This window comes from Entelurus aequoreus, linkage group LG20, assembly GCF_033978785.1.
Source record: "Entelurus aequoreus isolate RoL-2023_Sb linkage group LG20, RoL_Eaeq_v1.1, whole genome shotgun sequence".
In the NCBI taxonomy this organism is placed as follows: Eukaryota; Metazoa; Chordata; class Actinopteri; order Syngnathiformes; family Syngnathidae; genus Entelurus; species Entelurus aequoreus.
In genome coordinates, this window is record NC_084750.1 from 43,901,071 (window position 1) to 43,927,626 (window position 26,556).

A 26,556-nucleotide genomic window follows, 5' to 3' on the forward strand; every position below is an offset into this window, starting at 1 on the left:
TATGGTCCGAAAAAGACGGTAGTTACACTCAAGAAATAATTAATGGAAGAAACAGAGTACAAATTGCAGTCTTTTTCTACTAGAATAATCATCACAGCCCGACTCAGTGGTCTAGTGGTTAGAGTGTTTGCCCTGACAATCGGTAGGTCGTGAGTTCAAAAAACCCCGCCGAGTCATACCAAAGACTATAAAAATGGGAGCCGTTACCTCCCTGCTTGGCACTCAGCATCAAGGGGTTGGAATTGGGGGTTAATTCACCAAAAATGATCCCCCGAGCGTGGCCACTGCTGATGCTGCTCACTGCTCCCCTCACCTCCCAGGGAGTGAACAAGGGGATGGGTCGAATGCAGAGGACCAATTTCACCACACCTAGTGTGTCTGTGTGACAATCATTGCTACTCTAACTTTAACTTAATCAATCAATGTTTACTTATATGGTCCTAAATCACGAGTGTCTCAAAGGGCTGCACAAGCCACGACGACATCCTCGGCTCAGATCCCACGTCAGGGCAAGGAAAAACTCAACCCAATGGGATGACAATTCACCCTAATTCACCCCTAGATATGAGTGAGGTGCATCAGACAGACCACGTGACTTACCACTTTATTTTGTGTAGAATAAATATAAATACATATTATTTTGTACCACTTTCCAAGTCCCAGAAGCATTTTGTGTTGCCAGAGTGGTCCTCTCCGCCTGTTGCCTCAATACTGTAAGTGTCGTTGTGACGATAAGCCCCTTCAGCCCCCAGGAGTCCCACGCTTCTGTTCTCGGCCCCTAACTCCAGTGACTGGGTGAAAGGGGACCGTGATCCTCCTGGGAGCTGAGCTGAGACCGGAACATTCCACCTTGTGGGCAGAGAGGAGCTCCAGGGACGGGTTTTTGTTTATATCTGCTCGCAACAGCTTGTTAGAAGTATCTCATGACTAGCAGAGTATCCTCCCTCGGGGATTGTCTCTGACATCTTGAAAAAGTCCGTTATTTGGTATTCTTTGGCGCCTGTGAGGCGACGGGTTCACAGTGCGAGTCTTGTTCCTTGGTTCTGCTTGATTACAGCTCTCATTGGGCACGTCTTTCACTCCGCTCCTTTTCTATACCGTGCACCCGCATTAGGCCCGCGGGTGATCTGCTGGCTCTAGAACTACAAACAATCCCTCCAGGATTTCACGGGCTCTTTTTGTGATTTTTGCGGCAGCTTTTTCATAAAGTTGGGGGGTAAAGTTACGATGCGTGTTTTTTCCCAATGACATGGAATCAACTCGTAATTTATTAAATATAATCTCCCTTGTGGATCATTAAAGTTTGTCTAAGTCTAAGTCGTGGTCAAAAGTGTACATACACGTGTAAAGAACATCATGTCATGGCTGTCGCGAGTTTCCAATCATTTCTATAACTCTTATTTTTTTGTGATAGAGTGATTGGAGCACATACTTGTTGGTCACAAGTGATCGATTGATTGGAAACTCAAGACAGCCATGACATGATGTTCTTTATGTACACTTTTGACCAGGACTGTATGTTACCCATGTTTTTCGTGTTCTTTCTAACGTTAACATCAAAAAGTACAGGATTTTGATAAAAACCGGGAAACAAATAATGATGTTTTACTGGTTTTATACAGCACAGACTTAAAAGTAGGCACTTGATGACTCGTTAAATTATCGTTTTGTTTTACTATGAGCCGTTACGCTTTGCACCCTGCGGCTTATAAAACGGTGCGGCTAATTTAGGTATTGTTCTTTGCTGACGGCCATAATGCACTGAAAGGTGTGCTATTGTTTGTGCTATGGCGCCATCTTTTGGACGAGTCCACTCACTGCAGGTGCTGCGGGCAGGGTGAACGTCTACAGTATTTCCTTCTCTTTTGTGCTTTCAACCGGAAGTACAAGTGCCGTTCCGTCTTCTATTCATCCGTAGCGTTTCTACTGGTATGGATTCTTCATTCATCCCTCCAAGCAATGTTTGTAAATTTTACAACGCAACTAAAACAATTCTTACTTACTAAACCGTCCCATGTGTGATGTCTGTAGGGGTGTTTTCATGCATGTTTCTAAATGCTACCATAATGTATTGAAGCTAGCGTCGTTAGCATGAACTAATATGCTAATACGTTAACGAGTGTCTGTGTTAGTATTATTAACTTACAATGGTATTCTTTTTGTATTGTTTCAATTTCGTAAATTCACCAAAACGTCACCGTGGAGTTATTGAGTGTGTTTAGCTGATTGGGGAGCTCGGTTCCGCAGCTAGTGGGTCCATGACGATGACTTCTGTTTTGTTTGATCAGCCGTTTTACTGCCGAGTTACAGACACCGTTTGGAAACAATTAAGGTATGTAAATAAACATTTACAAAATCTGTCGGTGTAAATATTCATTTCGCTTACAGTCCGGTGCGACTAGTGCATGGAAAATGTTTTGTCTTCAACAATTAATAAGTGCGCCTTATATACCAGTGTGCTCTATAGTCCGGATAATTCGGTCCTGTACGGTTTTCATTAATTATGACCAATAATAGCAATAATTATGATTACAGAAAGAAACCTCACCAAAAGCTTCCTTATTGTCCGCTGTCTGCTCTGTCTTCCACAAGTTGCAGAAATTATCGGTGTAGGTTTTACACTTGATGTTTGTATACTACATTACCCAGAAGGCTTAGTGTTGCAGACAGGAACAGGGTGTAGGTCTTAGCTACGCGGGTGGATGTCAATTGTGCCGTTTGATCAATAAACAGTTGATATATTGTCACACGCTGTTGTCCCTGCTTCGTTCACACAAGAAGCAAGCGTAAGTTTAGATTTTAAGGTTATTGCGAAATCGAGCGCCGCTCAGAGACAAAAACGACGCTGATTGGCCAAAATTTGTGGGGAAGTTGCGAGGCTCTACATAATTCACGGGGATTTGTTGAAATTCCTGGAGGGGCTAAACCAACATTCACACCTACGGACAATTGAAAGTCTCCAATTTACCAAACGTGTTTCTGGAATGTGGGAGGAAGCCAGAATACCTGGAGAGAACCCACGTACGCATGCAAACCTCGCAGAGATGCGCAAACTGACATTTGGACCCTAGATTTCCCGACTGTGAGGCCAACATGCTAACACTTGGGACACTATGCGCCCCAAAATGCTGCTTCTTGTTTTGTTGTTGGCCTTCGTCCTAACAGGGTTTGCCCGGGCTTTGTTTGGACGACCCTGGCCGGGTATCCAACCCTGCGAAAAGCAGACTTATGTACCGTTTGACACCACCGAGGATATATTTTACTCCAGTGTACAAGATCAACAATCCTTGGTCAGACGTAGTGCTTCTGCTTTGAAGGCCCCAAGTGGTTGTTCTTGTTGTGTCTATAGTGGTTCCTCGATGGCCGTGATGTCCTGATAGCCTCCATGCAGTGCCTATAGCTGGGAAGCACGTCACTCCCAGCCTCTGTGGGCGCCCAGTTGACCGTAGGGTCCAGATCCCCAAAGCTCTCACAGGGGTTGGTAGTGTAGCCTGTCGCCTCGCTCGGCACTGGCAAACTCCCACTGTAAGATTCCAGAGGTACTTCTCCGAGCTCCAGCGTCTCCGGTCTGGCGGCCGCCCGATACAGGCGTGGCGGATACGCCTCTCCTTGGTACCGCTTCTCCAGATGTTGAGAAATGGCGAGCTGAAGCAGGTGGAGGAGCTCAATGAGGTTGAGGAGCAAGGAGATGGCAGCAATGGCCTGAGTGTAGATGGTGAAGATGGTCTTCTCCGTAGGGCGGGAGACGAAGCAGTCCACCGTGTGAGGGCAGGGTAAGCCTACGCACTCGAACTTTGCATCGATGAGGAAGCCATCATAGAGGATCCACAGGCCCACCATGAAGCCGACCTCGAGGAGAACCTTCAAGAGGATGCTGAACGTGTAGGCGCATAGAAGCTTTCCTTTCAGTTTCGGAGCTTCTGCTGAACTCTTCACGGCCGCGCTCCCTTTTTTGGCATGCTCCTCTTCGTGCTTATCCTCAGGAACATCCTCCGGCTGCCTCTCCTTCCCCGACCTTACAGCCACGTATCCAAAGTAGAAGATGGTGGGCGTGGAGACGAAGATGACCTGCAGGACGAAGTAGCGGAAGTGCGAGATGGGGAAGGCTTTGTCGTAGCAGACGGCGGTGCAGCCCGGTTGCCGCGTGTTGCAGACGAAGTCGGCTTGCTCGTCGTCCCAGGCGGACTCGGCCGCTGCGCCGAGCACCAGCATGCGGAACAGGAATAGAACGGTAAGCCAGATGCGGCCGATGCCTGTCGAGTACTCCTGACCCTCCTCCAGCAGGTGCTCCAGGAAGGACCAGTCAGCTCTGGACATCCTCTGCTCCTTTGAAGACCAGGAAGGAAGAGGGTCATTGAAGTACGAGTCAATTTTCACTGATTTTTTAAAAAGTGTGCAAGTATTGTTCTGAACTCCTGTTTCCATGTGTTGCGTTGCACAGAATAATAAATAAATAATTTTTATTTTTATATTTTTTTTATTTTTATTAAATCAAAATAAACAACACAATATATACATTATATATCAATATAGTTCAATACGGGGTACAGTCTGTAAGCACAAATGATTGTATTTCTTTCTTTGAGCATTTTATAGGAGTTTTCTAGTCCATATACTAATTTTGTAGACTGTCAGAGTTTTGTAGACAGTATTGTATGCGTTTTGTAGACCATCTTATAGGAGTTTTGTAGACCATGTAAGAGTTTTGTAGACAATATTATAAGAGTTTTGTAGACAATATTGTAGGAGTTTTGTAGACCATATTATAAAAGTTTTGTAGACAGTATTGTAGGAGTTTTGTATACAGTACTGTATGAGTTTTGTAGACCATCTTATAGGAGTTTTCTAGACCACGTTATAGAAGTTTTGCAGACCATAACAGAGCTTTCTCGACAATATTTTGGGAGTTTTTTAGAGCATGTTATAGTTTTGTAGATAGCATTGTAGGAGTTTTGTAGACAATCGTATAGTTTTGTAGACCATATATGAGTTTAGTAGACCATATAATAAGAGTTGTTTAGACAATATTGTATGAGTTTTCAAGACTACGTTATAGAAGTTTTGTAGGCCATAAAATAGCTTTCCAGGCAATATAGTAGGACTTTTTAGAGCATTTTATAGGAGTTTTCTAGTCCATATACTAATTTTCTAGACTGTAAGAGTTTTGTAGACAGTATTGTATGAGTTTTGTAGACCATCTTATAGGAGTTTTGTAGAACATGTAAGAGTTTTGTAGACCATATAAGAGTTTTATAGACCATATAAGAGTTTTGTAGACCATATTATAAGAGTTTTTTAGACCATATTGTAGGAATTTTGTAGACAATATTGTATGAGTTTTGTAGACCATATTATAAGAGTTTTGTAGACCATATTGTAGGAATTTTGTAGACAATATTGTATGAGTTTTGTAGACCATCTTTAGGAGTTTTCTAGACCACATTATAGAAGTTTTGCAGACCATAACGGAGCTTTCTAGACAATATTTAGGAGGTTTTTTTGAGGATGTTATAGTTTTGTAGACAATATAAGGGTTTTCTAGACCACATTATAGAAGTTTTCTAGACCACGTTAGATGTTTTCTAGACCATATTGTAGAAGTCCCAGGTGGTGTGAATTGCAGCACAATCATCTGCAAGTCTTTCCAGGAAGAAAACTTTATTGGGTTGTCAAAATGGTTCTTGGCCAAGTGTGAAAAAAGACAAAAACAACTTAACAGGCCTTAATTTAATTTTCCAACTCTCTCTAGGTCCAATTCCTGCAAGTCCTGGTTCAAGTCCTTCACGCCCACCAATAATCTTTTTCAACAAACTTTTCCTCCTTCCCTCGCGTAAACGTCTTTTTACTTCTTTTAAAAGCACCTTTTTATGGAGGTTCGTGTTCAAATGAGAAGTTCTCTCTCGATCATTACCGCGTAGAACTTGACCCGCCGCGCTTTTTACGACGCCGTTTCTTTGAAACGCAACACCTCACCGGGCTTTGATTTCAGCAGATTTCAAGGTTTTAACACCAAGACTTAAAGCAGACGTGCATCATTATTGAACAATGTTGCTGTTTATTCATGTGTGTGTGTCTGTGTGTGTGTGTGTGAGAGAGCTCACCGTGGTGATTGTGCCACACCACACCACACCACACCACATCTTTAAGGGATATTGAATAGTCAGTAAATGCTTGAGGACGTATGATCTGATTAATAATAAAGTTACAGTAGATTTACACCGCACACATCTGAGTAAACATCCGCTGTGACGCACCGCTGGGACACTTGTTGACATCTTTCCACGACTTCATGTTTTTCTGTTAGTTCGGACCTTCTGAGATAAGATCAAATAAAGTCACTGTGACAGCCAAGTGGAATCATGGGTAATGTTATTTACGTCTGGATCGTGACTTCCTGTGAACATTTACTTAACCCCACGCAGTGATAGGAACTTAGTAGTTACTTTAAAGAGCAAAGTTAACATAAACAAAATACAAACGTGTGCTAGAATATCGTAGCATGCGTTAATACATGAAATATAAACATTTAGTGGAGGGGTCTCAAAATAACCTCATAGTTTAGCAGCTTGGGCGGCTGATAGTGAAATACATTAAAGACAGTCTAGAAAGAATGATAATTAATATATTAATATGGTCTAGAAAGACGAATAATGATGAGTATATTAAGAAACTCTACAAAGAATAATCAACATATTAGGACGGTCTAGAAAGAAGAATAATTCATATTTTAAGACGGTTTAGAAAGAAGAAAATTCACACATTAAGATGGTCTAGAAAGAAGAATAATTAACATTAAGATGGTCTAGAAAGAAGAATAATTAACATGTTAAGATGGTCTAGAAAGAAGAAGAATTAACATATTAAGATGGTCTAGAAAGAAGAATAATTAACATGTTAAGATGGTCTAGAAAGAAGAAGAATTAACATATTTGGTAGGTCTAGAAAGAAAAATAATTCATATTTTAAGACGGTATAGAAAGAAGAAAATTCACACATTAAGATGGTCTAGAAAGAAGAATAATTAACATATTAAGATGGTCTAGAAAGAAGAATAATTAACATGTTAAGATGGTCTAGAAAGAAGAAGAATTAACATATTTGGAAGGTCTAGAAAGAAAAATAATTCATATTTTAAGACGGTATAGAAAGAAGAAAATTCACACATTAAGATGGTCTAGAAAGAAGAATAATTAACATATTAAGATGGTCTAGAAAGAAGAATAATTAACATTTTAAGATGGTTTAAAAAGAATAATAATTAACATATTAAGATGGACTAGAAAGAATAATAATTAACATATTAAGATGGTCTAGAAAGAAGAAGAATTTACATATTAAAATGGTCTAGAAAGAAGAGTATTTAACATATTAAAATGGTCTAAAAAGAAGAATAATTAACATGTTAAAATGGTCTAAAGAGATGAATAATTAACATAATAAAATGGTCTAGAAAGAAGAATAATGAACATATTAAGATGGTCTGGAAAGAAAAATAATTAACATATTAAGATGGTCTAGAAAGAAGAAGAATTAACATATTACAATGGTCTAGAAAGAAGAATAATTAACATATTAAGATGGTCTAGAAAGAAGAAGAATTAACATATTACAATGGTCTAGAAAGAAAAATAATTAACATATTAAGATGGTCTAGAAAGAAGAAGAATTAACATATTACAATGGTCTAGAAAGAAGAAGAATTAACATATTAAGATGGTCTTGAAAGAAGAATAATTAACATAAAAAGATGGTCTGGAAAGAAGAAGAATTAACATGTTAAGATGGTGTAAAAAGAAGAAGAATTAACATGTTAAGATGGTCTAGAAAGAAAAAGAATTAACATATTAAGATGGTGTAGAAGGAGAATAATTAACATATCAAGATGGCGTAGAAAGAAGAATAATTCACATTTTAATACAGTGGAGAAAGAAGAATAATCAACATATTTAGACAGTAGAAAGAAAAATAACGACAATAAAGATGCAGAAAAACATTATTGGGCAACACAAAGAGCAACTGTCTGTAAGCAAGCAGAAATATCTCTGAGCTTTTCTACAGTGACAAAATATTATAATCCTATATATTTACATTTATGATGACTTAAGGCCTATCAAATCTCACGTTCATGAGATCTGCTGCTAGAAATACTTCATTTAGTATTGTTTACAGTACTATGTATTACTTTATATACAGTATGCATGACAGTACTATGTATTACTTTATATACAGTATGCATGACAGTACTATGTATTACTTTATAAACAGTATGCATGACAGTACTATGTATTACTTTATATACAGTATGCATGACAGTACAACGTATTACTTTATATACAGTAAGTACAAAACTGGCGAAGTTGTCACGTTGTGTAAATGGTAAATAAAAAGAGAATACAATGATTTGCAAATCTTTTTCAACTTATATTCAATTGAATAGACTGCAAAGACAAGATATTTAACGTTAGAACTGGAAAACTGTTATTTTTGACAAATATTAGCTCATTTGGAATGTGATGCCTGTAACATGTTTCAACAAAGCTGGCACAAGTGGAAAAAAAGACTGAGAAAGTTGAGGAATGCTCATCAAAGACTTATTTGGAACATCCCACAGGTGAAAAGGCTAATTGGGAACAGGTGGGTGCCATGATTGGGTATAAAAGCAGCTTCCATGAAATGCTCAGTCATTCACAAACAAGGGTCACCCCTTTGTCAACAAATGCCTGAGCAAATTGTTCAACAGTTTAAGAACAACATTTCTCAACCAGCTATTGCAAGGAATTTTGTGATTTAACCATCTACGAGCTGTAATATCAAAAGGTTCAGAGAATGTGGAGAAATCACTGCACGTAATCGATGATATTACAGACCTTGGATCCCTCAGGCTGTACTGCATCAAAAAGGAACATCAGTGTGTAAAGGATATCACCACATGGGCTCAGGAACACTTCAGAAAACCACTGTCAGTAACTACAGTTGGTCGCTACATCTGTAAGTGCAAGTTAAAACGCTACTAAGCAAAGCCAAAGCCATTTATCAACAACACCCAGAAACGCCGCCGGCTTCGCTGGGCACGAGCTCATCTAAGATGGACTGATGCAAAGTGGAAAAGTGTTCTGTGGTCTGACGAGTCCACATTTCAAATTGTTTTTGGAAACTGTGGACGTCGTGGACCAAAGAGGAAAAGAACAACCCAGATTGTTATAGGCGCAAAGTGTAAAAGCCAGCATGTGTGATGGTATGGGGGTGTATTAGGGCCCAAGACATGGGTAACTTACACATCTGTGAAGGCACCATTAATGCTGAAAGGTACATGCAGGTTTTGGAGCAACATATGTTGCCATCCAAGCAACGCTATCATGGACGCCCCTGCTTATTTCAACAAGACAATGCCAAGCCGCGTGTTACAATAGCGTGGCTTCATAGTAAAAGAGTGCGGGTACTAGACTGGCCTGCCTGTAGTCCAGACCTGTCTCCCATTGAAAATGTGTGGCGCATTATGAAGCCTAAAATAGCACAAGGGAGACCCCCGGACTGTTGAACAACTTAAGCTGTACATCAAGCAAGAATGGGAAAGAATTCCACCTAAAAAACTTCAAAAATGTGTCTCCTCAGTTCCCAAACCTTTACTGAGTGTTGTTAAAAGGAAAGGCCATGTAACACAGTGGTAAAAATGCCCCTGTGACAACTTTTTTGCAATGTGTTGCTGCCATTAATTTCTAACTTAATGATTATTTGCAAAAAAATATAAAGTTTCTCCGTGGGAACATGAAATATCTTGTCTTTGCAGTCTATTCAATTGAATATAAGTTGAAAAGGATTTACAAATCATTGTATTCTCTTTTTATTTACTATTTACACAACGTGACAACTTTACTGGTTTTGGGGTTTGTATGACAGTACTATGCATTACTTTATATTAGAGTTGTACGATATACCGGTACTAGTATAGTGCCGCGATACTCATGAATCATATTCTAAAAAAAAACGATCCCCCATCCCCTCGGATCGATACCTAAATGTGTGGTATCATCCAAAACTAATGTAAAGTATCAAAGAAGAGAAGAATAAGTGATTATTACATTTTAACAGAAGTGTAGATAGAACATGTTAAAACAGAAAATAAGCAGATATTAACAGTAAATGAACAAGTAGATTATTTAATAAATTTTTTACAGTGTGTCCCTTATAATGTGTACAAAATAATAGGTAGATAAATGACACAATATGTTACTATACCTCAGCAGACTAATTAGGAGTCTTTGTTTGTTTACTTACGAATAAAAGACAAGTTGTCTTGTATGTTCACTATTTTATTGAATGACTAAATTACAATAAAAAACATATGTTTCATGTACCCTAAGATTTTTGGGTTAAAATAAAGTATCAACATTTTGGTACCGGTACCAAAATATTGGTATCGGGACAACACTACTTTATATACAGTATGTATGACAGTACTATGTATTACTTTATATACAGTATGTATTACTATGTATTATTTAGTAATACACAGTACTGTATCTATAATGTCCTCCAATGTTAAAGTCGTTCCTATGCCCCTGACAGTATGTGTTCCAGCACCAAGTACTGCTTTGTATGCAGTAAGTATTGGAGTACTAAGTACTGCTTTGTATGCAGTAAGTATTAGAGTACTAAGTACTGCTTTGTATGCAGTAAGTATTAGAGTACTAAGTATTTCAGTACACAGACATGTTTCCTTACCTTTCTCTGGCGTAGAAGTTGTGTCTCTCCTTCTTTCCTCCTCCGGTGCTGCTCTCAATCTTATTTTCCTTCTTTAAAAAGATTTCATGTCATCAGAAAAAAAAAAAAATAGTTCCCATGCGAGCAAAGTGAAGTTTGGTCCTCCCTCAGGAAGTGAGTGCAGGAAGTGGAAGGATGAAGTCACCAGTGTCAATCCACTCAGCAAACACCCTCTAATATTACCCTCAAATCATCTTCATAAAACAGCATTATTGACATAATTTAGGGCAATAATGATCAATTTGTATTTGTTTCCAATAAAATGTAAAACGTATTAATTTTTTATGCTAAATTCATTAATTAGTTCATCTTCCATCTAAAGACAACATTTATTTGCCCTCATTTGAAGAAAACAATTCCGTTTAGTCACCAGCGGTGTCATTTTCTATCACGCCACATGAGGGCGCCATTGACCTTTTTTACTGCCTGATGACGTTTGTATTGCAACTATCTTTGTTTTCACCTGATCAAAGTCCCCTCCATAATCACCAATATACTGTGTGTGTATATATATATATATATATATATATATATACACACACACACACACAGGTATATATATATATATACACACATATATATATATATATATATATATATATATATATATATATATATATATATATATATATATATATATATATATATATATATATATATATATATACACACAGGTATATATATATATATATATACACACACACAGGTATATATATATATATGTATATACACAGTATATTGGTGATTATGGAGGGGACTTTGATCATATATATATATATATTATATACATGTATATATATATAATATAATACATATATTAGTTAATTAATATAATATATTAATATATATATATATATATATATATATATATATATATATATATATATATATATATATATACATATACATAGATAGATAGATAGATAGATAGATAGATAGATAGATAGATAGATAGATAGATAGATAGATAGATAGATAGATAGATAGATAGATAGATAGATAGATAGATAGATAGATGGATAGATAGATGGATATTGGCTTTATTTGAACAAAAAATCTTAGGGTACATGAAACATATGTTTATTATTGCAATTAATCCTTAAATAAAATAGTGAACATACTAGACAACTTGTCTTTTAGTAGTAAGTAAACAAACAAAGACTCCTAATTAGTCAGCTGACGTATGCAGTAACATATTTTGTCATTTATCTACCTATTATTTTGTCAACATTATGAGGGACAAACTGTAAACATGGATCATTAATCCACTTGTTCATTTACTGTTAATATCTGTTTATTTTCTGTTTTAACATGTTCTATCTACACTTTTGTTAAAATGTAATAATCACTTATTCTTCTCTTCTTTGATACTTTACATTAGTTTTGGATGATACCACACATTTAGGTATCGATCCGATACCAAGTAGTTACAGGATCATACATTGGTCATATTCAAAGTCCTCATGTGTCCAGGGACATATTTCCTGACGTTATTAACATAATATAAATAAAATAACAAACAAAATATGTTGTGATGCCAAAAATTATCAACGTAATCATAGTAGTATCGACTTGATACGCGCCTGTACTTGGTATCATTACAGTGGATGTCAGGTGTAGATCCACACATGACGTTTGTTTACATTGTGACGCCGGTGAGCTATTGTATCCTCCTACGGTGGGGTGGCGCACCGGTACTTTTCAGAGGCGGTATAGTACCAAATATGATTCATTAGTATCGTGGTACTATACTAGTACCGGTATAGCGTACAACCCTAATACACACATATATACAGTACATATATAAACAGTCGGGCTGTAAATCTTTGGGCACCACACGATTCGATTCAAAACGATTCGTGATTCAAAATCAATACTTTTTAATAACATTGGGTGCCGGTTCTATGATTAACTACATTCCTACATAAAATACACAGCTCTGATACATTTCTATATTACTTAAAATATACGGTATGCAGTACCCTGGAATTGTTTGTTATTGATCTCTTCAATAAGCGGTATTAGTCTCTTATCAATTGGCCTCCCCTGCAGCTGGTGAGACATACACGATACCATGAGACATAAGCTGAGATACCATACAGTACCATGTGATACTTTGAAGTAGAAATAATATGACAAACTAGAATACATGATATGACATAATAAGAAACCAAAAGACAGGAAGAGACAAGTTAGGAGAACCAGACACAATACCAAAATATATGATATCATGAGATACACTACAATAAAAGACCAAAAATGAAGGAATGATACCATAGGATGCAAAAGGGTAAGACACATCACATGATACCATCACACATATTAAGATACAGAAATATAAAACGCGATACTGTGAAATATAAATATGACATAATAGATGTGAGGTAATTACATTCCAAAATGTGATACATGACATGATAAGCAGGCAAAAGATAAGATACGGCGCTATATGACAAGGGATGGTGAAAACAAGACAAGATATTACACCAACAAATATGAAGTTGTGTTCACTGCAAGAGAAACATATAATACAATTATATTTTGTATATTAGTATCATTCCAAAATATGAAACAGGATATGATGACGTGATAAGAAACCAAAAGATCAATCGATCAATCAATGTTGACTTATATAGCCCTAAATCACGAGTGTCTCAAAGGGCTGCACAAGCCACAACGACATCCTCGGATAAGATATGATACGGTGTCATGATACCGAGACAGGTTAGTAGACAATAATGACATGTATGAAACAATATCATGAGATACAGTATGGTGTAATAGACTAAAAATGAAGGAATGATACCATATTGTATTGGAAGTTTTCTAATCAAGTAGTCAAACAAAAGGGTCTTTCTTAGCTTCCTTTGAAAAGCTCGAGCATTTCAAGAGGCACTGGTCACATGGAAGGAATGTGCGCCGAGGACGGAGCGTCTTGCTCTTTTTACTTTGAACACAAGGCAGTAGGGAGGGAGTGGGCACAGGTTGGGAGGTGAGGGAGCGTACGGTATGACACCACATCACTGGGAACTGTGGCGCCTTGTGAAGTGAGCAAGGAGAAGAGAAACTCTCACACTGAGTCAATGCGGACAAGGTTGCAATTTACACAAATAGATGTTTCCCAACACGATATCACATATCATCACCACACACATTCTGATAACCAAAGAGAAGACATGATACCATCAAGTAATACGAAACCAAAAGATAAGATACGGTGACATCTGACAAGACATGGTATGACACCAAGGCGATACCAATATGAGATGACACACATGAGATGTAACGCAACAAAAATGAAGGAATGATACCATAGGACCACAAAAGATAAGACACATGATATCATAATGATACCATCTGATGCAATACCATACGTTTATCAATGATTTGTTGCTGCTTTACATGCATCCGATTAAAAAGTGTATTTTTTATTTTATTCTAAAGATATTACTTTTGGAGCATACACTTGCAATAATTTCCTCACAAATATGCTGTGCATAAATAAATAAAAATAGTGCATATATTTGTGAATATAACTTAGAATTAATTGGCTTAAGAGGTTTTTTTTGTTTCAATAGGACTCGAACGCTGATCTCCAGCTGGACTTTTTGTTGAAGACATCCACACCGGAGTTGAATGACTGGGACTAAAAAAGTGAGGGCAAAAACAACAAACAACAGTGCATTAACAATAATAATAATATATATACTGTATATATATATATATATATATATATATATATATATATATATATATATATATATATACAGTGGGGCAAAAAAGTATTTAGTCAGCCACCCATTGACAATCAATGGGTGGCTGACTAAATACTTTTTTGCCCCACTGTATATATATATATATATATATATATATATATATATATATATATATATATATGACTTGGGCTATGGAAAAGAAGCACTGAACAGTTGCAGAGTGGTCCAGAGTCCTGTTTTCAGACGAAAGCAAGTTTTGTATTTCATTTGTAAGTCAAGGCGCTAGAGTCTGGAGGAAGGCTGGAGAGAAGCAAAATCCAAGTTGCTTGAAATCCAGTGTGAAGTTCCCACAGTCAGCAATGGTTTGGGGAGCCATGTCAGCTGCTGGTGTTGGTCCACTGTGTTTCATCAAGTCCAGAGTCAATGCAGCTGTGTACCAAGAAATTTTAGAGCACTACATGCTTCCATTTGTTGAAAAGCTCTATGGAGATGATGATTTCATTTTCCAGCATGATCTGGCACCTGCCCACAGTGCCAAAACCAGCAGTAACTGGTGTACTGACCATGGCATTACTGTCCTCCATTGGCCTGCCAACTCCCCTGACCTGAACCCCATAGAGAATTTGTGGGGTATTGTGAGAAAGAAGCTGAAAGACACCAGACCCAATAATGCAAATGAGCTAAAGGTCGCTATTGAAGCATCCATAACACCTCAGCAATGCCACAGGCGGATTGCCTCCATGCCACGCCGCATTGATGCGGTAATCCGTGCAAAAGGATTCCCAACCAAGTACTGAGTGGATTAATTGACATTATCAAATGTTTGATTTTGTTTTAAAGTTATAAATCTTTATTTTTTACTTGGTCTGAGGAAATATTCTAATTTTTTTGAGATGGGATTTTTGAGTTTTCTTAAGCTGTATGCCATAATCAGCAATATTAAAATAATAAAAGGCTTGCAATATTTCAGTTGATGTGTAATGAATCCAGAATGTATGACATTTTTGTTTTTTTAATTGCATTACAGAAAATAAAGAACTTTATCACAATATTCTAATTTTCTGAGACAGTCCTGTACATACATATATATATACATATATACACACATATACATATACATATACACACATATACATATATATATATATATACATATATATACACACATATACATATACATATACACACATATACATATATATATATATATATACATATATATATATATATATATACATATATATATACATATATATATATATATATATACATATATATATATATATATACATATATATATATATATATATATACATATATATATATATATATATACATATATATATATATATACATATATATATATATATACATATATATATATATACATATATATATATATATATATATATATATATATATATATATATATATATATATATATATATATATATATATATATATATATACACACATATATACACACATATACAGTATATGTATATAAACATACATACATATATGTTTTTATTGTTGAAGACATCCACCCTGGAGTTGAGTGACTGGGCCTAAAAAAGTGAGGGCAAAAACAACAAACAACAGTGCATTAACAATAATAACAATAAAAAAATGGCTGGGATGAAGCAGGCAATTAGTTTAATTGCCAAGTGCACAGGCGGGGAGGAAGACTGCAAGCGATTTATTTGACGCGAAAGCACTCGTTTCACGCAAGATGAAAGGAGCGCGGAAAAGAAGAAAAAAACAATTAAGATGATTTACTCCCAAAGACGTTTGGACAAATTGGTTCCTTGTATCGCCTTTTTGTTGCGTGATGATCCTGCAGCCAGGATTTTTCATTTGCCCGAGAGGGTGCAAGTGACGTTCTTACACGTCACTTGTTGTGTCCCCTGCACACTTCACGCTGTTATTGTCCAAACTAGTCTTGTATTTCCATACTTTGATACATTTCTAAGTAAAGGGGACCACAAAAAATGTCATTATTGGCTTTATTTTAACAACAAATCTTGGGGTACATGAAACATATGTTTATTATTGCAATTTAGTCCTTAAATAAAATAGTGAACATACTAGACAACATGTATTTTAGTATCAAGTAAGAGGCGGTATAGTACCGAATATGATTCATTAGTAACGCGGTACTATACCAATACCGGTATACCGTACAACCCAGGTCCAAACTATACAACTTTCATGTTTTTCTTCAGCGTGTATATACAAGAAATACACCAAAATATGTATGTCAAACTAAAGCCAATAATGACATTTTTTGTGGTCCCCTTGATTTAGAAAAGTACCGAAATACATTTTGGTACCGGTACCAAAATACTGGTATGGGGTCAACCCTACACTAGAGGCAAATGATCCATTTTTGAAAGAAAGTCAGGATCCCTGTTTGATTGAAACAATGTAGAATAAGGAGAAAATAAAGTCACAAAGCTTGCTTTTTAATGACTTCCTGCCACAATAACTATCTTGATAGCCAATGATGCGGACAATCACACGTTGTTACGACAACGGCACAACTCGCCCTCGGCTCAGTTCATGGGGGAGCCCGCTGATGCGTGTTGAAACATGGGAGAATAACTCCGTGACATGATCAGAATTCCAGCCAGTTGTGACGACATTGGCTCACAGTAGAACCCGAGTGCTCTGTATTAACTTTAGTTTTGTCACCAAATATGTTCACGTTTAGTCCAAGATGTAATATTAGGAACAAGTGATTACTTTACGTCACAAGTCTCTACTTTTGTGTGTATACAGTGGCGATCAAAAGTGTACATACACGTGTAAAGAACATCATGTCATGGCTGTCTTGAGTTTCAAATCACTTCTACAACTCTTATTTTGTTGTGATGTAGTGATTGGAGCACATACTTGTTGGTCACAAAAAACATTCATGAAGTTTGCTTCTTTTATGAATTTATTATGGCTCTACTGAAAATGTGAGGGTCAAAAGTATACATACAGCAATGTTAATATTTGCTTACATGTCCCTTGGCAAGTTTACCTGCAATAAGGCACTTTTGGTAGCCATCCACAAGCTTCTGTTAAATTTTTGACCACAAAATTGGTGCAGTTCAGCTAAATGTGTTGCTATTCTGACATGGACTTGTTTCTTCAACATTGTCCACACCTTTAAGTCAGGACTTTGGGAAGGCCATTCTAAAACCTTCATTCTAGCCTGATTTAGCCATTCCTTTACCACTTTTGAGGTGTGTTTGGGGTCATTGTCCTGTTGGAACACCCAACTGCGCCCAAGACCCAACCTCCGGGCTGATGATTTTAGCTTGTCCTGAAGAATTTGGAGGTAATCCTCCTTTTTCAGCTCATGTTTCCATTCCAATGTTTGGGTTGATGAGTCGATTCAACCCGATGTGGTATATAAAGGATAATAAAACAATTTCAAAACAGGTTACAAACGCTCCTCTTGGCTGCTGACGTACAACTTACACTCACAATGTTGGCCTATTTTTTTTTTTATTTTTTATTTTTTACAAAAATCACAGAACGTTAATCAATCTAATCAAAGACAATCAAGCGAACCCAATTCCAGTACAAAGCAATTGGGAAAACAAACATAATAAAAAAAGGAAAATCAAACATGTGTAGAAGCAAAAGCATCAATAATATTGAAGTTAATAATAGTTTAATGATTGTATTCTTAAAATCGATTAAGAAAAAAGGCACAAAAAAATATATATATTTTAGAAATGTATGAATAGATTCGAGGAAAAAAAATAAAAATGGCCAAATTATTTTTTTTTGAGCACCCCTAAAAATAATGATACATGAATTAAAAGTTGTGAAATAAAAAAATACAAATATTTAAGGTTCCAATCCAGCCTTGCTGCCATTTTGACTTTGTTATTGAAAATTCTTCATCTGCAATCATCTTTTGGCTGAAAATCAAAGAGTTTGTTTTTAGAATGTAAATGTAACTTTTATTACGAGGTAGACATTTTTGTTGAAACATGTTGTAAAAAACAACAACCTTAAAACACACGCACTGAGAGAAATTAGGTTTTTTTTAAACCCTGAAAATATATTAATATAATGTTTCTTTTCTTTAAGCATTTATTTTTTAATTTTCTGCTCTCTCATTTTAGAAAACTAGTGCCAATGGCATGTGACATTGTGCTGTGTATTACATGGTAATTGGGATTTGTTATATATTATATAATAATATATTATAATATAATATATCAGTAAATATGATATACTGTGTATATATTATGTAAATATTACATACATTAACATTTTATATTGCTACTATGGTAAATTTTTTGTCTACTTTATACCTTAAATAATATAATATATCATTGTATATTATATACTGTATATATATATTATGTAAATATTACATATATGTTATATTTAATATTGTTACTATGGTACATTTTTAGTCTACTTTATACCTTTAATAATATAATATATCAGTATATATTATGTAAATATTACATATGTTATATTTTATAATGCTACTATGGTACATTTTTTGTCTACTTTATACCTTTAATAATATAATATATCATTACATATTATACACTGTATATATATAATGTAAATATTACATATGTTATATTTTATATTGCTACTATGGTAAATTTTTTAATTTACTTTATACCTTTAATAATATAATATATCAGTATATAGCATATTTCCTTCTACATCTTTCCCTCACTCGTGAACAAGACCCCGAGATACTTAAACTCCTCCACCTGGGACAGAGTCTCGTCCTCTACCCGGACTGTACAAACCATCGGTTTCCTGCTGAGAACCATGGCCTCAGATTTGGAGATGCTGATCCTCATTCCAGCCGCCGAACACTCGGCTGCGAACCGATCCAGTGAGAGCTGAAGGTCACGAACCGAAGGTGCCATCAGGACCACATCATCTGCAAACAGCAGTGACGCAACCCTTAGCCCCCCGAGACGTATACCCTCTCCGCCATGGCCACGACTCCGCCTAGAAATCCTGTCCATGAAAATCCCAAACAGGATAGGTGACAGAGCGCAGCCCTGGCGGAGACCAACCCCCACTGGAAACGGATCCGACTTACATCCAAGCACCCGGACACAACTCTCGCTTTGGTTGTACAGAGATTGGATGGCCCTCAGCAGGGTTCCCCTCACTCCGTACTCCCTCAGCACCTCCCACAAGATCTCCCGGGGGACCCGGTCATACGCCTTCTCCAAATCCACAAAGCACATGTAGACTGGATAGGCATACTCCCAGGCCTTCTCCAGGATTCCCGCAAGAGTAAAGAGTTGGTCAGTTGTTCCACGACCAGGACGGAATCCACATTGCTCCTCTTGAATCTGAGGTTCGACTATCGGCCGGACCCTCCTTTCCAGTACCTTGGCGTAAACTTTCCCAGGGAGGCTGAGTAGTGTGATACCCCTGTAGTTAGCACACACCCTCTGGTCCCCCTTTTTGAAAAGGGGAACCACCACCCCAGTCTGCCACTCCCGCGGCACTGTCCCAGACTTCCACGCAATGTTGAAAAGGCGTATCAACCAAGACAGCCCATCAACACCCAGAGCCTTCAGCATTTCTGGACGGATCTCGTCAACCCCCAGAGCTTTGCCACTGTGGAGTTGTCACCGGCAGCCGCGCCCGCACACGCGCAGGGCTCGTAACAGGGGTGTCGCCCCGTAGGAGAAGGGGGCCGCGAGGTCCGCGACAGAGTGTTCTTCAGCCGACAAGAGTGAGGGAAAGATGGAGAAGGAAATCAGCCGGAGAATCGGAGCAGCTGGGGCAGTATTGCAGTCTCTCTGCCGCACTGTTGTGACGAAACGAGAGCTGAGCCAGAAGGCAAAGCTCTCGGTCTACCGAGCTATCTACATTCCTACTCTCACCTATGGTCATGAAGTGTGGGTCATGACCGAAAGAATAAGATCGCGGATACAAGCGGCCGAAATGAGTTTTCTCAGAAGGGTGGCTGGCATCTCCCTTAGAGATAGGGTGAGAAGTTCAGTCACCCGAGAGAGACTCGGAGTAGAGCCGCTGCTCCTTCGCTTGGAAAGGAGCCAGCTTAGGTGGTTCGGGCATCTCGTGCGGATGCCTCACGAGCGTCTCCCTAGGGAGGTCCTCGTTGCACGTCCCACTGGGAGGAGGCCCCGCGGCAGGCCAAGGACCAGATGGGGGGATTATATCTCCTCTCATGCCTGGAACGCTTCGGGATTCCCCAGGAGGAACTCACTAATGTTGCTCTGGAGAGGGAAGTCTGGGGGTCTCTGCTGGAGCTGTTGTCCCCGCGACCCGATTCCGGATAAGCGGTTGAAGATGGATGGATGGAGTATATAGTATATACTGTATATATATTATGTAAATATTACATAGGTTATATTTTATATTGCTACTATGGTACATTTTTAGTCTACTTTATACCTTTAATAGTATAATATATCATTATATATTATATGCTGTATATATATTATGTAAATATGACATGTTATATTTTATATTGCTACTATGGTACCTTTTTTTGTCTACTTTATACCTTTAATAGTATAATATATCATTATATATTATATACTGTATATATATTATGTAAATATGACATATGTTATATTTTATATTGCTACTATGGTAAATTTTTTGTCTATTTTATACCTTTTATAGTATAATATATCATTATATATTATATACTGTATATATATTATGTAAATATAATTTATAGGTTATATTTTATATTGCTACTATGGTACATTTTTAGTCTACTTTATATCTTTAATAGTATAATATATCATTATATATTATATACTGTATATATATTATGTAAATATGACATTTGTTATATTTTATATTGCTACTATGGTACATTTTTTGTCTACTTTATACCTTTAATAGTATATATATCATTATATATTATATACTGTATATATATTATGTAAATATGACATATATGTTATATTTTATATTGCTACTATGGTACATTTTTTGTCTACTTTATACCTTTTGTTTTCGCCCTCTTTGTGTCCTTGTGTGCATTATCCTTTCCATCCTCGCCCTTTCCATCCTTTGTAACTGAGCTACTGTGTAGGACAATTTCCCTTGTGGATCAATACAGTTTGTCTAAATCTAAGTCATGGCAGACGTCACCACACAGAACTCCATAACAAACAAGATGCTCGCGCTTTTCTTCCAAAATGTGGGCGGAGTTTGAGCCGGGAAGCAAACAACTGCATGTCGCTCGCTGCTCTTTTTGTACGGCGAAGTCTGACTTCATGGGTGCAATATCATGAGAATGAAGAGTGGAGTCTGCATCTAGTGCAGACCACTTTCTTATTCTTCACTCTACGCCGCATCGCACGTTGACTACCTCTCCAAGTCTCCCTCTGATGAAGTGCGTCAGGACGGGGAAGAGAAGATGCAGGCCGCTATTATTTGCAGTGGGAGAGTCGTCAAAATGGCCACGTTGGCCTATTGTTAGCGCAAACTCTCTCACTGGCTGACCCATTTAGACGGGTGTGGAGTTAAGTGCTGCGTGTGACGACTGCTGCTAGAATAACGTGTCAATAGTTAGCGTTTAATGCACCGTCTTAAGGAGCTTCAGCAGGATAAACGCTGCCTTTATTTCAAATTAATGACACCCTGCCGGCTTTGTTTGGAGAACTGTGCGCTGTATCAAACAAATAACTACACTTTGTGGATGTTCGGGTGGGACAACTGTCAGCTCAGTGGCCGGGATGACTGTCAATGAAACTTGAAGGTCAGTGAACTTACCAACAAAGAAGAATATTAGTTTCATCCTCTGCACAACCTTTGAAAGCCCTCCTAACCTCTTGGAGACTCTTCTTCGGGTCGCCGCTGTGTGTGAGCGACAGGAAGAAAAGCTCCGACTCACTCGCCGAGAAGTGAGTACAGAGTATGATTGCAGTTGATTGCTGCAGCTGGACTGACACGCGCCCGGCGCACTCCGCGCAGCGCACTCAGGCCGAGACATTCCTACAGTTAACATTGTGTGTCAGTGATAGGAAGAAAAGCTCTGACTCATTTGGGAAGAAGTCCCCTAAGAAGAATATAATTTGTTTGATGACTCCGCTTCATCGATAACCATTAGCATCGTAGCTCCATCCGGAGGCCCTGAATATAAGACGACGAGTCATTTCGGGAATACCTGTGGTCTTATACTCGCCGTGCTAATTGGAAGGTGTCATGGAAATGTGACTGCACTGCACACACTGAAAGCAGCCGTGACATTTCTGCGTGTGAATCACACGGAGCAAGGGAGAGGGAGGAGGGGTGAGAGAGAGAGAGGGTGTGAGAGAGAGAGATAGGGGTGTTGGAGAAAGAGAGAGCAAGAGAGGGTGGGGGGGTGAGAGCCAAAGAGAGAGAGAGAGAGAGGGTGACAGAGAGAGAGATGGGGTGAGAGACAGAGAGAGAAGGTGAGAGGCAGAGAGAGCGAGAGAGAGGGTGACAGAGAGAGAGACGGGGTGAGAGAGAGAGCGGAGAGTGAGAGAGAGAGAGAGGGTGAAAGAGAGAGAGAGAGAGAGTGAGAGAGAAGGTGAGAGGCAGAGAGAGCGAGAGAGAGGGTGACACAGAGAGAGACGGGGTGAGAGAGAGAGGGGGAGTGAGAGAGAGAGAGAGAATGAGGGTGAGAGCGAGAGAGATAGGGGGGGTGAGAGAGAGAGAAAGAATGAGGGTGAGAGCAAGAGAGAGAGGGTGAGAGCAAGAGAGAGAGGGTGAGAGAGAGAGAGAGAGAGAGAGCGAATGAGGGCGAGAGCGAGAGAGAGAGAGATGGGGGGTGAGAGAGAGCGAGAGCTAGAGAGAATGAGGGTGAGAGGGAGAGGGGGAGTGAGAGAGAGAAAGAGATGGTGAGAGAGAGGGGCAAGCGAAAGAGAGAGAGAGAGAATAGAGAGAGAGAGAGAGAGAAAATGAGGGTGAGAGAGAGAGAGAGAGAGAGAGAGAGAGAGAAAAAATGAGGGTGAGAGAGAGCAAGAGAATGAGGGTGAGAGCGAGAGAGAGCGAGAGAGAATAGAGAATAGAGAGAGAGCGAGAAAGCGCGAGAGAGAGAGAGCGAGAGAGAGAGAGCGAGAGCGAGAGAGCGAGAGCGAGAGCGAGAGCGAGGCACCGCTGCTGTCTCCATCCTTCCTCTCAGTGGTGGTGGGAGCAGGAGAAGGAGCAGTGCAAGAGGAGCACGAGGAGGTTCAGGACTCCACGCCATCATCAAGGAGGTTCAGGACTCCACGCCATCATCAAGGAGGTTCAGGAGTCCACGCCATCGTCAAGGAGTTTCAGTACTCCACGCCATCATCAAGGAGGTTCAGGAGTCCACGCCATCATCACCACCACTGTCAGCCGCGAGGTAAGAAGATGAAGATGATGATGATGATGATGACGTGAGAGTGTGCACGTGGCCGCCGTGTCAACTTGAGCTGAGTGGGGATGCAGAAGTTGCGGATGACCTCAGAGGTGCACGCGGGAGACTTGCACCCGTGTGTGCATGCTCGCTGACCGTGAAGGTGCGCTGCTCGTGCACGCGTGTGAGAGGCGGAGCTATCTCATCATCATTACTTGCACTGCATTGCACTGTGGACAGGATCCACGCTCACGTGAGCGTCCTCATCCCGTGGACTCATCTACCTGTGCGTGTGTGTGTGTGTGTGCGTGCGTGCGTGCGTGCGTGTGTGTGTGTGTGTGTGCTGTCATTTTGTTGCAAGAAATGAAGTGAGGACTATTTGACGCATCACAGCAGATCATAGCAGTCCCCACATACTGCTCACAGCCAGTAGGGGGCAGTGTATGACATCATGAGAAAAAAGTCCCCCTCTTCTGCTTCCATGTTGGTAAATAAAGCGTGCATGAGCTTGAGTGGGCGGAGTCACGCAGCACCTTGATGGTTAGGCGTGTGTGCCTGATGATGATTGGTGGCTGCTGAGGTAACGCACGTGTTCGCCATCTTGCCTGCCGTTGATGACGCCCTCAATCACACGCCATTTCCCCGCCTGGAACGTGTCAGGTGTGAAAGGTCGGTGTGTGGTGCATAAGTGATGGAGAAGGACTGTGGTGCATGGCGGCCTCACCTTCACCGTGCAGGATTGAGCTCTGGATGCTGACTAGGAAGGGATATCCAAGCTGCGGCCCCAGGGGCCATTTATAAGGCATGCATAAACAATGCAGTAATTATTAATAAGGCTTTGTTTAGACCACGAGGGTCAAACTACAGGCCCAGGGGCCACATCTGGCCCAGCCAGGTCATATAAGGTGGCCCAGCCACATTTTTGGCCACATTGTCTAAGGTTGGCCCAGCCACATCATTTAAGGTTGACGCGGACACATTTTTGGCCACATTGTTTAAGGTTGGCCCAGCCACATCATTTAAGGTTGACGCGGACACATTTTTGGCCACATTGTTTAAGGTTGGCCCAGCCACATCATTTAAGGTGGCCCAGCCACATTTTTGGACACATCATTTAAGGTTGGACACATCATTTAAGGTTGGACCAGCCACATCATTTAAGGTTGACGCGGACACGTTTTTGGCCACATTGTTTAAGGTTGGCCCAGCCACATCATTTAAGGTTGGCCCGGCCACATCATTTAAGGTGGCCCAGCCACATTTTTGGCCACATCATTTAAGGTTGGCCCAACCACATTTTTGGCCACATTGTTTAAGGTTGGCCCAGCCACATCATTTAAGGTTGACGCGGACACATTTTTGGCCATATTGTTTAAGGTTGGCCCGGCCACATCATTTAAGGTGGCCCAGCCACCTTTTTGGCCACATCATTTAAGGTTGCCCAGCCACATCATTTAAGGTGGCCCAGCCACATTTTTGGTCACATTATTTAAGGTTGGCGCAGCCACTTCATTTGGATTATACTTGTATTAAGGTTGGCCACATCATTTAAGGTTGGCGCAGCCACATCATTTGGATTATACTTGTATTAAGGTTGGCCACATCATTTAAGGTTGGCGCAGCCACATCATTTGGATTATACTTGTATTAAGGTTGGCCACATCATTTAAGGCTGGCGTGGACACGTCATATAACGCGGCACAGCCACATTATTTGGATTATACTTGTATTAAGGTTGGCTCCGGCCACATCATCTAAGGTTAGCACCGACATGCTAACCTCTTTTATGGTTGGCGCGGACACGTCATCCAAGGCGGCCTGGCCACATCATTTGGATTATACTTGTATTAAGGTGGCCCCGGCCACATCATTTAAGGTTGGCGCGGACACGTCGTTTAAGGTTGGTGCGGACACGTCATTTAAGGTTGGCGCGGACACGTCGTTTAAGGTTGGCGCGGACACGTCATTTAAGGTTGGTGTGAATGACTGATGCGGACACGTTTGTTACTGGATACTTTCTAACACACTACAATATTGTTCAATGAAGGACACTTGTCACGTAGCGTACGTGCTATTGTGTGCTTAGCCGTCGCGTAGCTGCGGGCGCCTCGCAGCCTATTTCCTAACGTGTTTACCTTTGGTTAATGACGCCAACCTCGCGTGCTTATTGGAGGATATTTAGGTGGAAACACGCTCCAGGACTGCTTGTATCAGACATTTTAGATGCAAGCAGATACTGGTGCGGATCGATACTGAAATATCGATACCACCGATACCAGATCTTTCTGTTCTAATATAGATTCTCAAATCGAAATGTTGTTAAATCATTTAAAATAATGTTTATTATTAAGAGGAACACTTTGTAAAAAAGTAAAGAATTGTAATTATTCATGTACCTGAATTGTGACTTGATTTGTATTCTAATAGTAGTTCTTATTCATTCATTCATTTAAATGTTTTTATTATCTTACTTATTTACTTTCGCTGTGGTTTGAAACACCATTTTACTTTGTCCTCTGTTTTTTTTTCTGTTGTGTTAGCTTGACTATATTGTTATTCACGCCATTCTCTCCATATACTTCAGTTGGAATACATAAATACTTAATAAGGGTCCTTCATAGGTTAGGATATACTGTATGGATCACACATGGACACTTTTCTTACATTCACAACTATTGACATTTAAACATCTAGTGGAACTACAAACAGCACAAATTACATTTAAAGCAAAAAACAATTCACCGCCTGGGAATG

At 39.2% G+C, this 26,556-nt stretch overlaps 2 protein-coding genes across 4 annotated transcripts in view; one reads left to right on the forward strand and one right to left on the reverse strand.

The window, feature by feature from the left end:
- Positions 1-239: 239 nt before the first annotated feature.
- Positions 240-26,556, reverse strand: part of LOC133636279 (gap junction alpha-4 protein-like) — a 196,537-nt gene continuing 170,220 nt past the window's right edge. For 2 of the 3 annotated variants that reach the window (XM_062030126.1, XM_062030127.1), the window contains exon 2: positions 240-4,326. In XM_062030126.1, coding sequence (XP_061886110.1) covers positions 3,292-4,326 — 1,035 coding nt within the window. In that variant the 3' untranslated portion in view covers positions 240-3,291. Of the gene's footprint in view, positions 4,327-10,722; positions 10,939-26,556 lie in introns of those variants that run through there. The other variant, XM_062030129.1, reaches the window with a different exon arrangement.
- The window catches only part of dlgap3 (discs, large (Drosophila) homolog-associated protein 3), a 345,962-nt gene continuing 343,091 nt past the window's right edge, over positions 23,686-26,556 (forward strand). The window contains exon 1 of the mRNA XM_062030130.1: positions 23,686-23,808. The gene's annotated coding sequence lies outside the window, so the exon portion shown is untranslated. The remainder of the gene's footprint in view (positions 23,809-26,556) is intronic.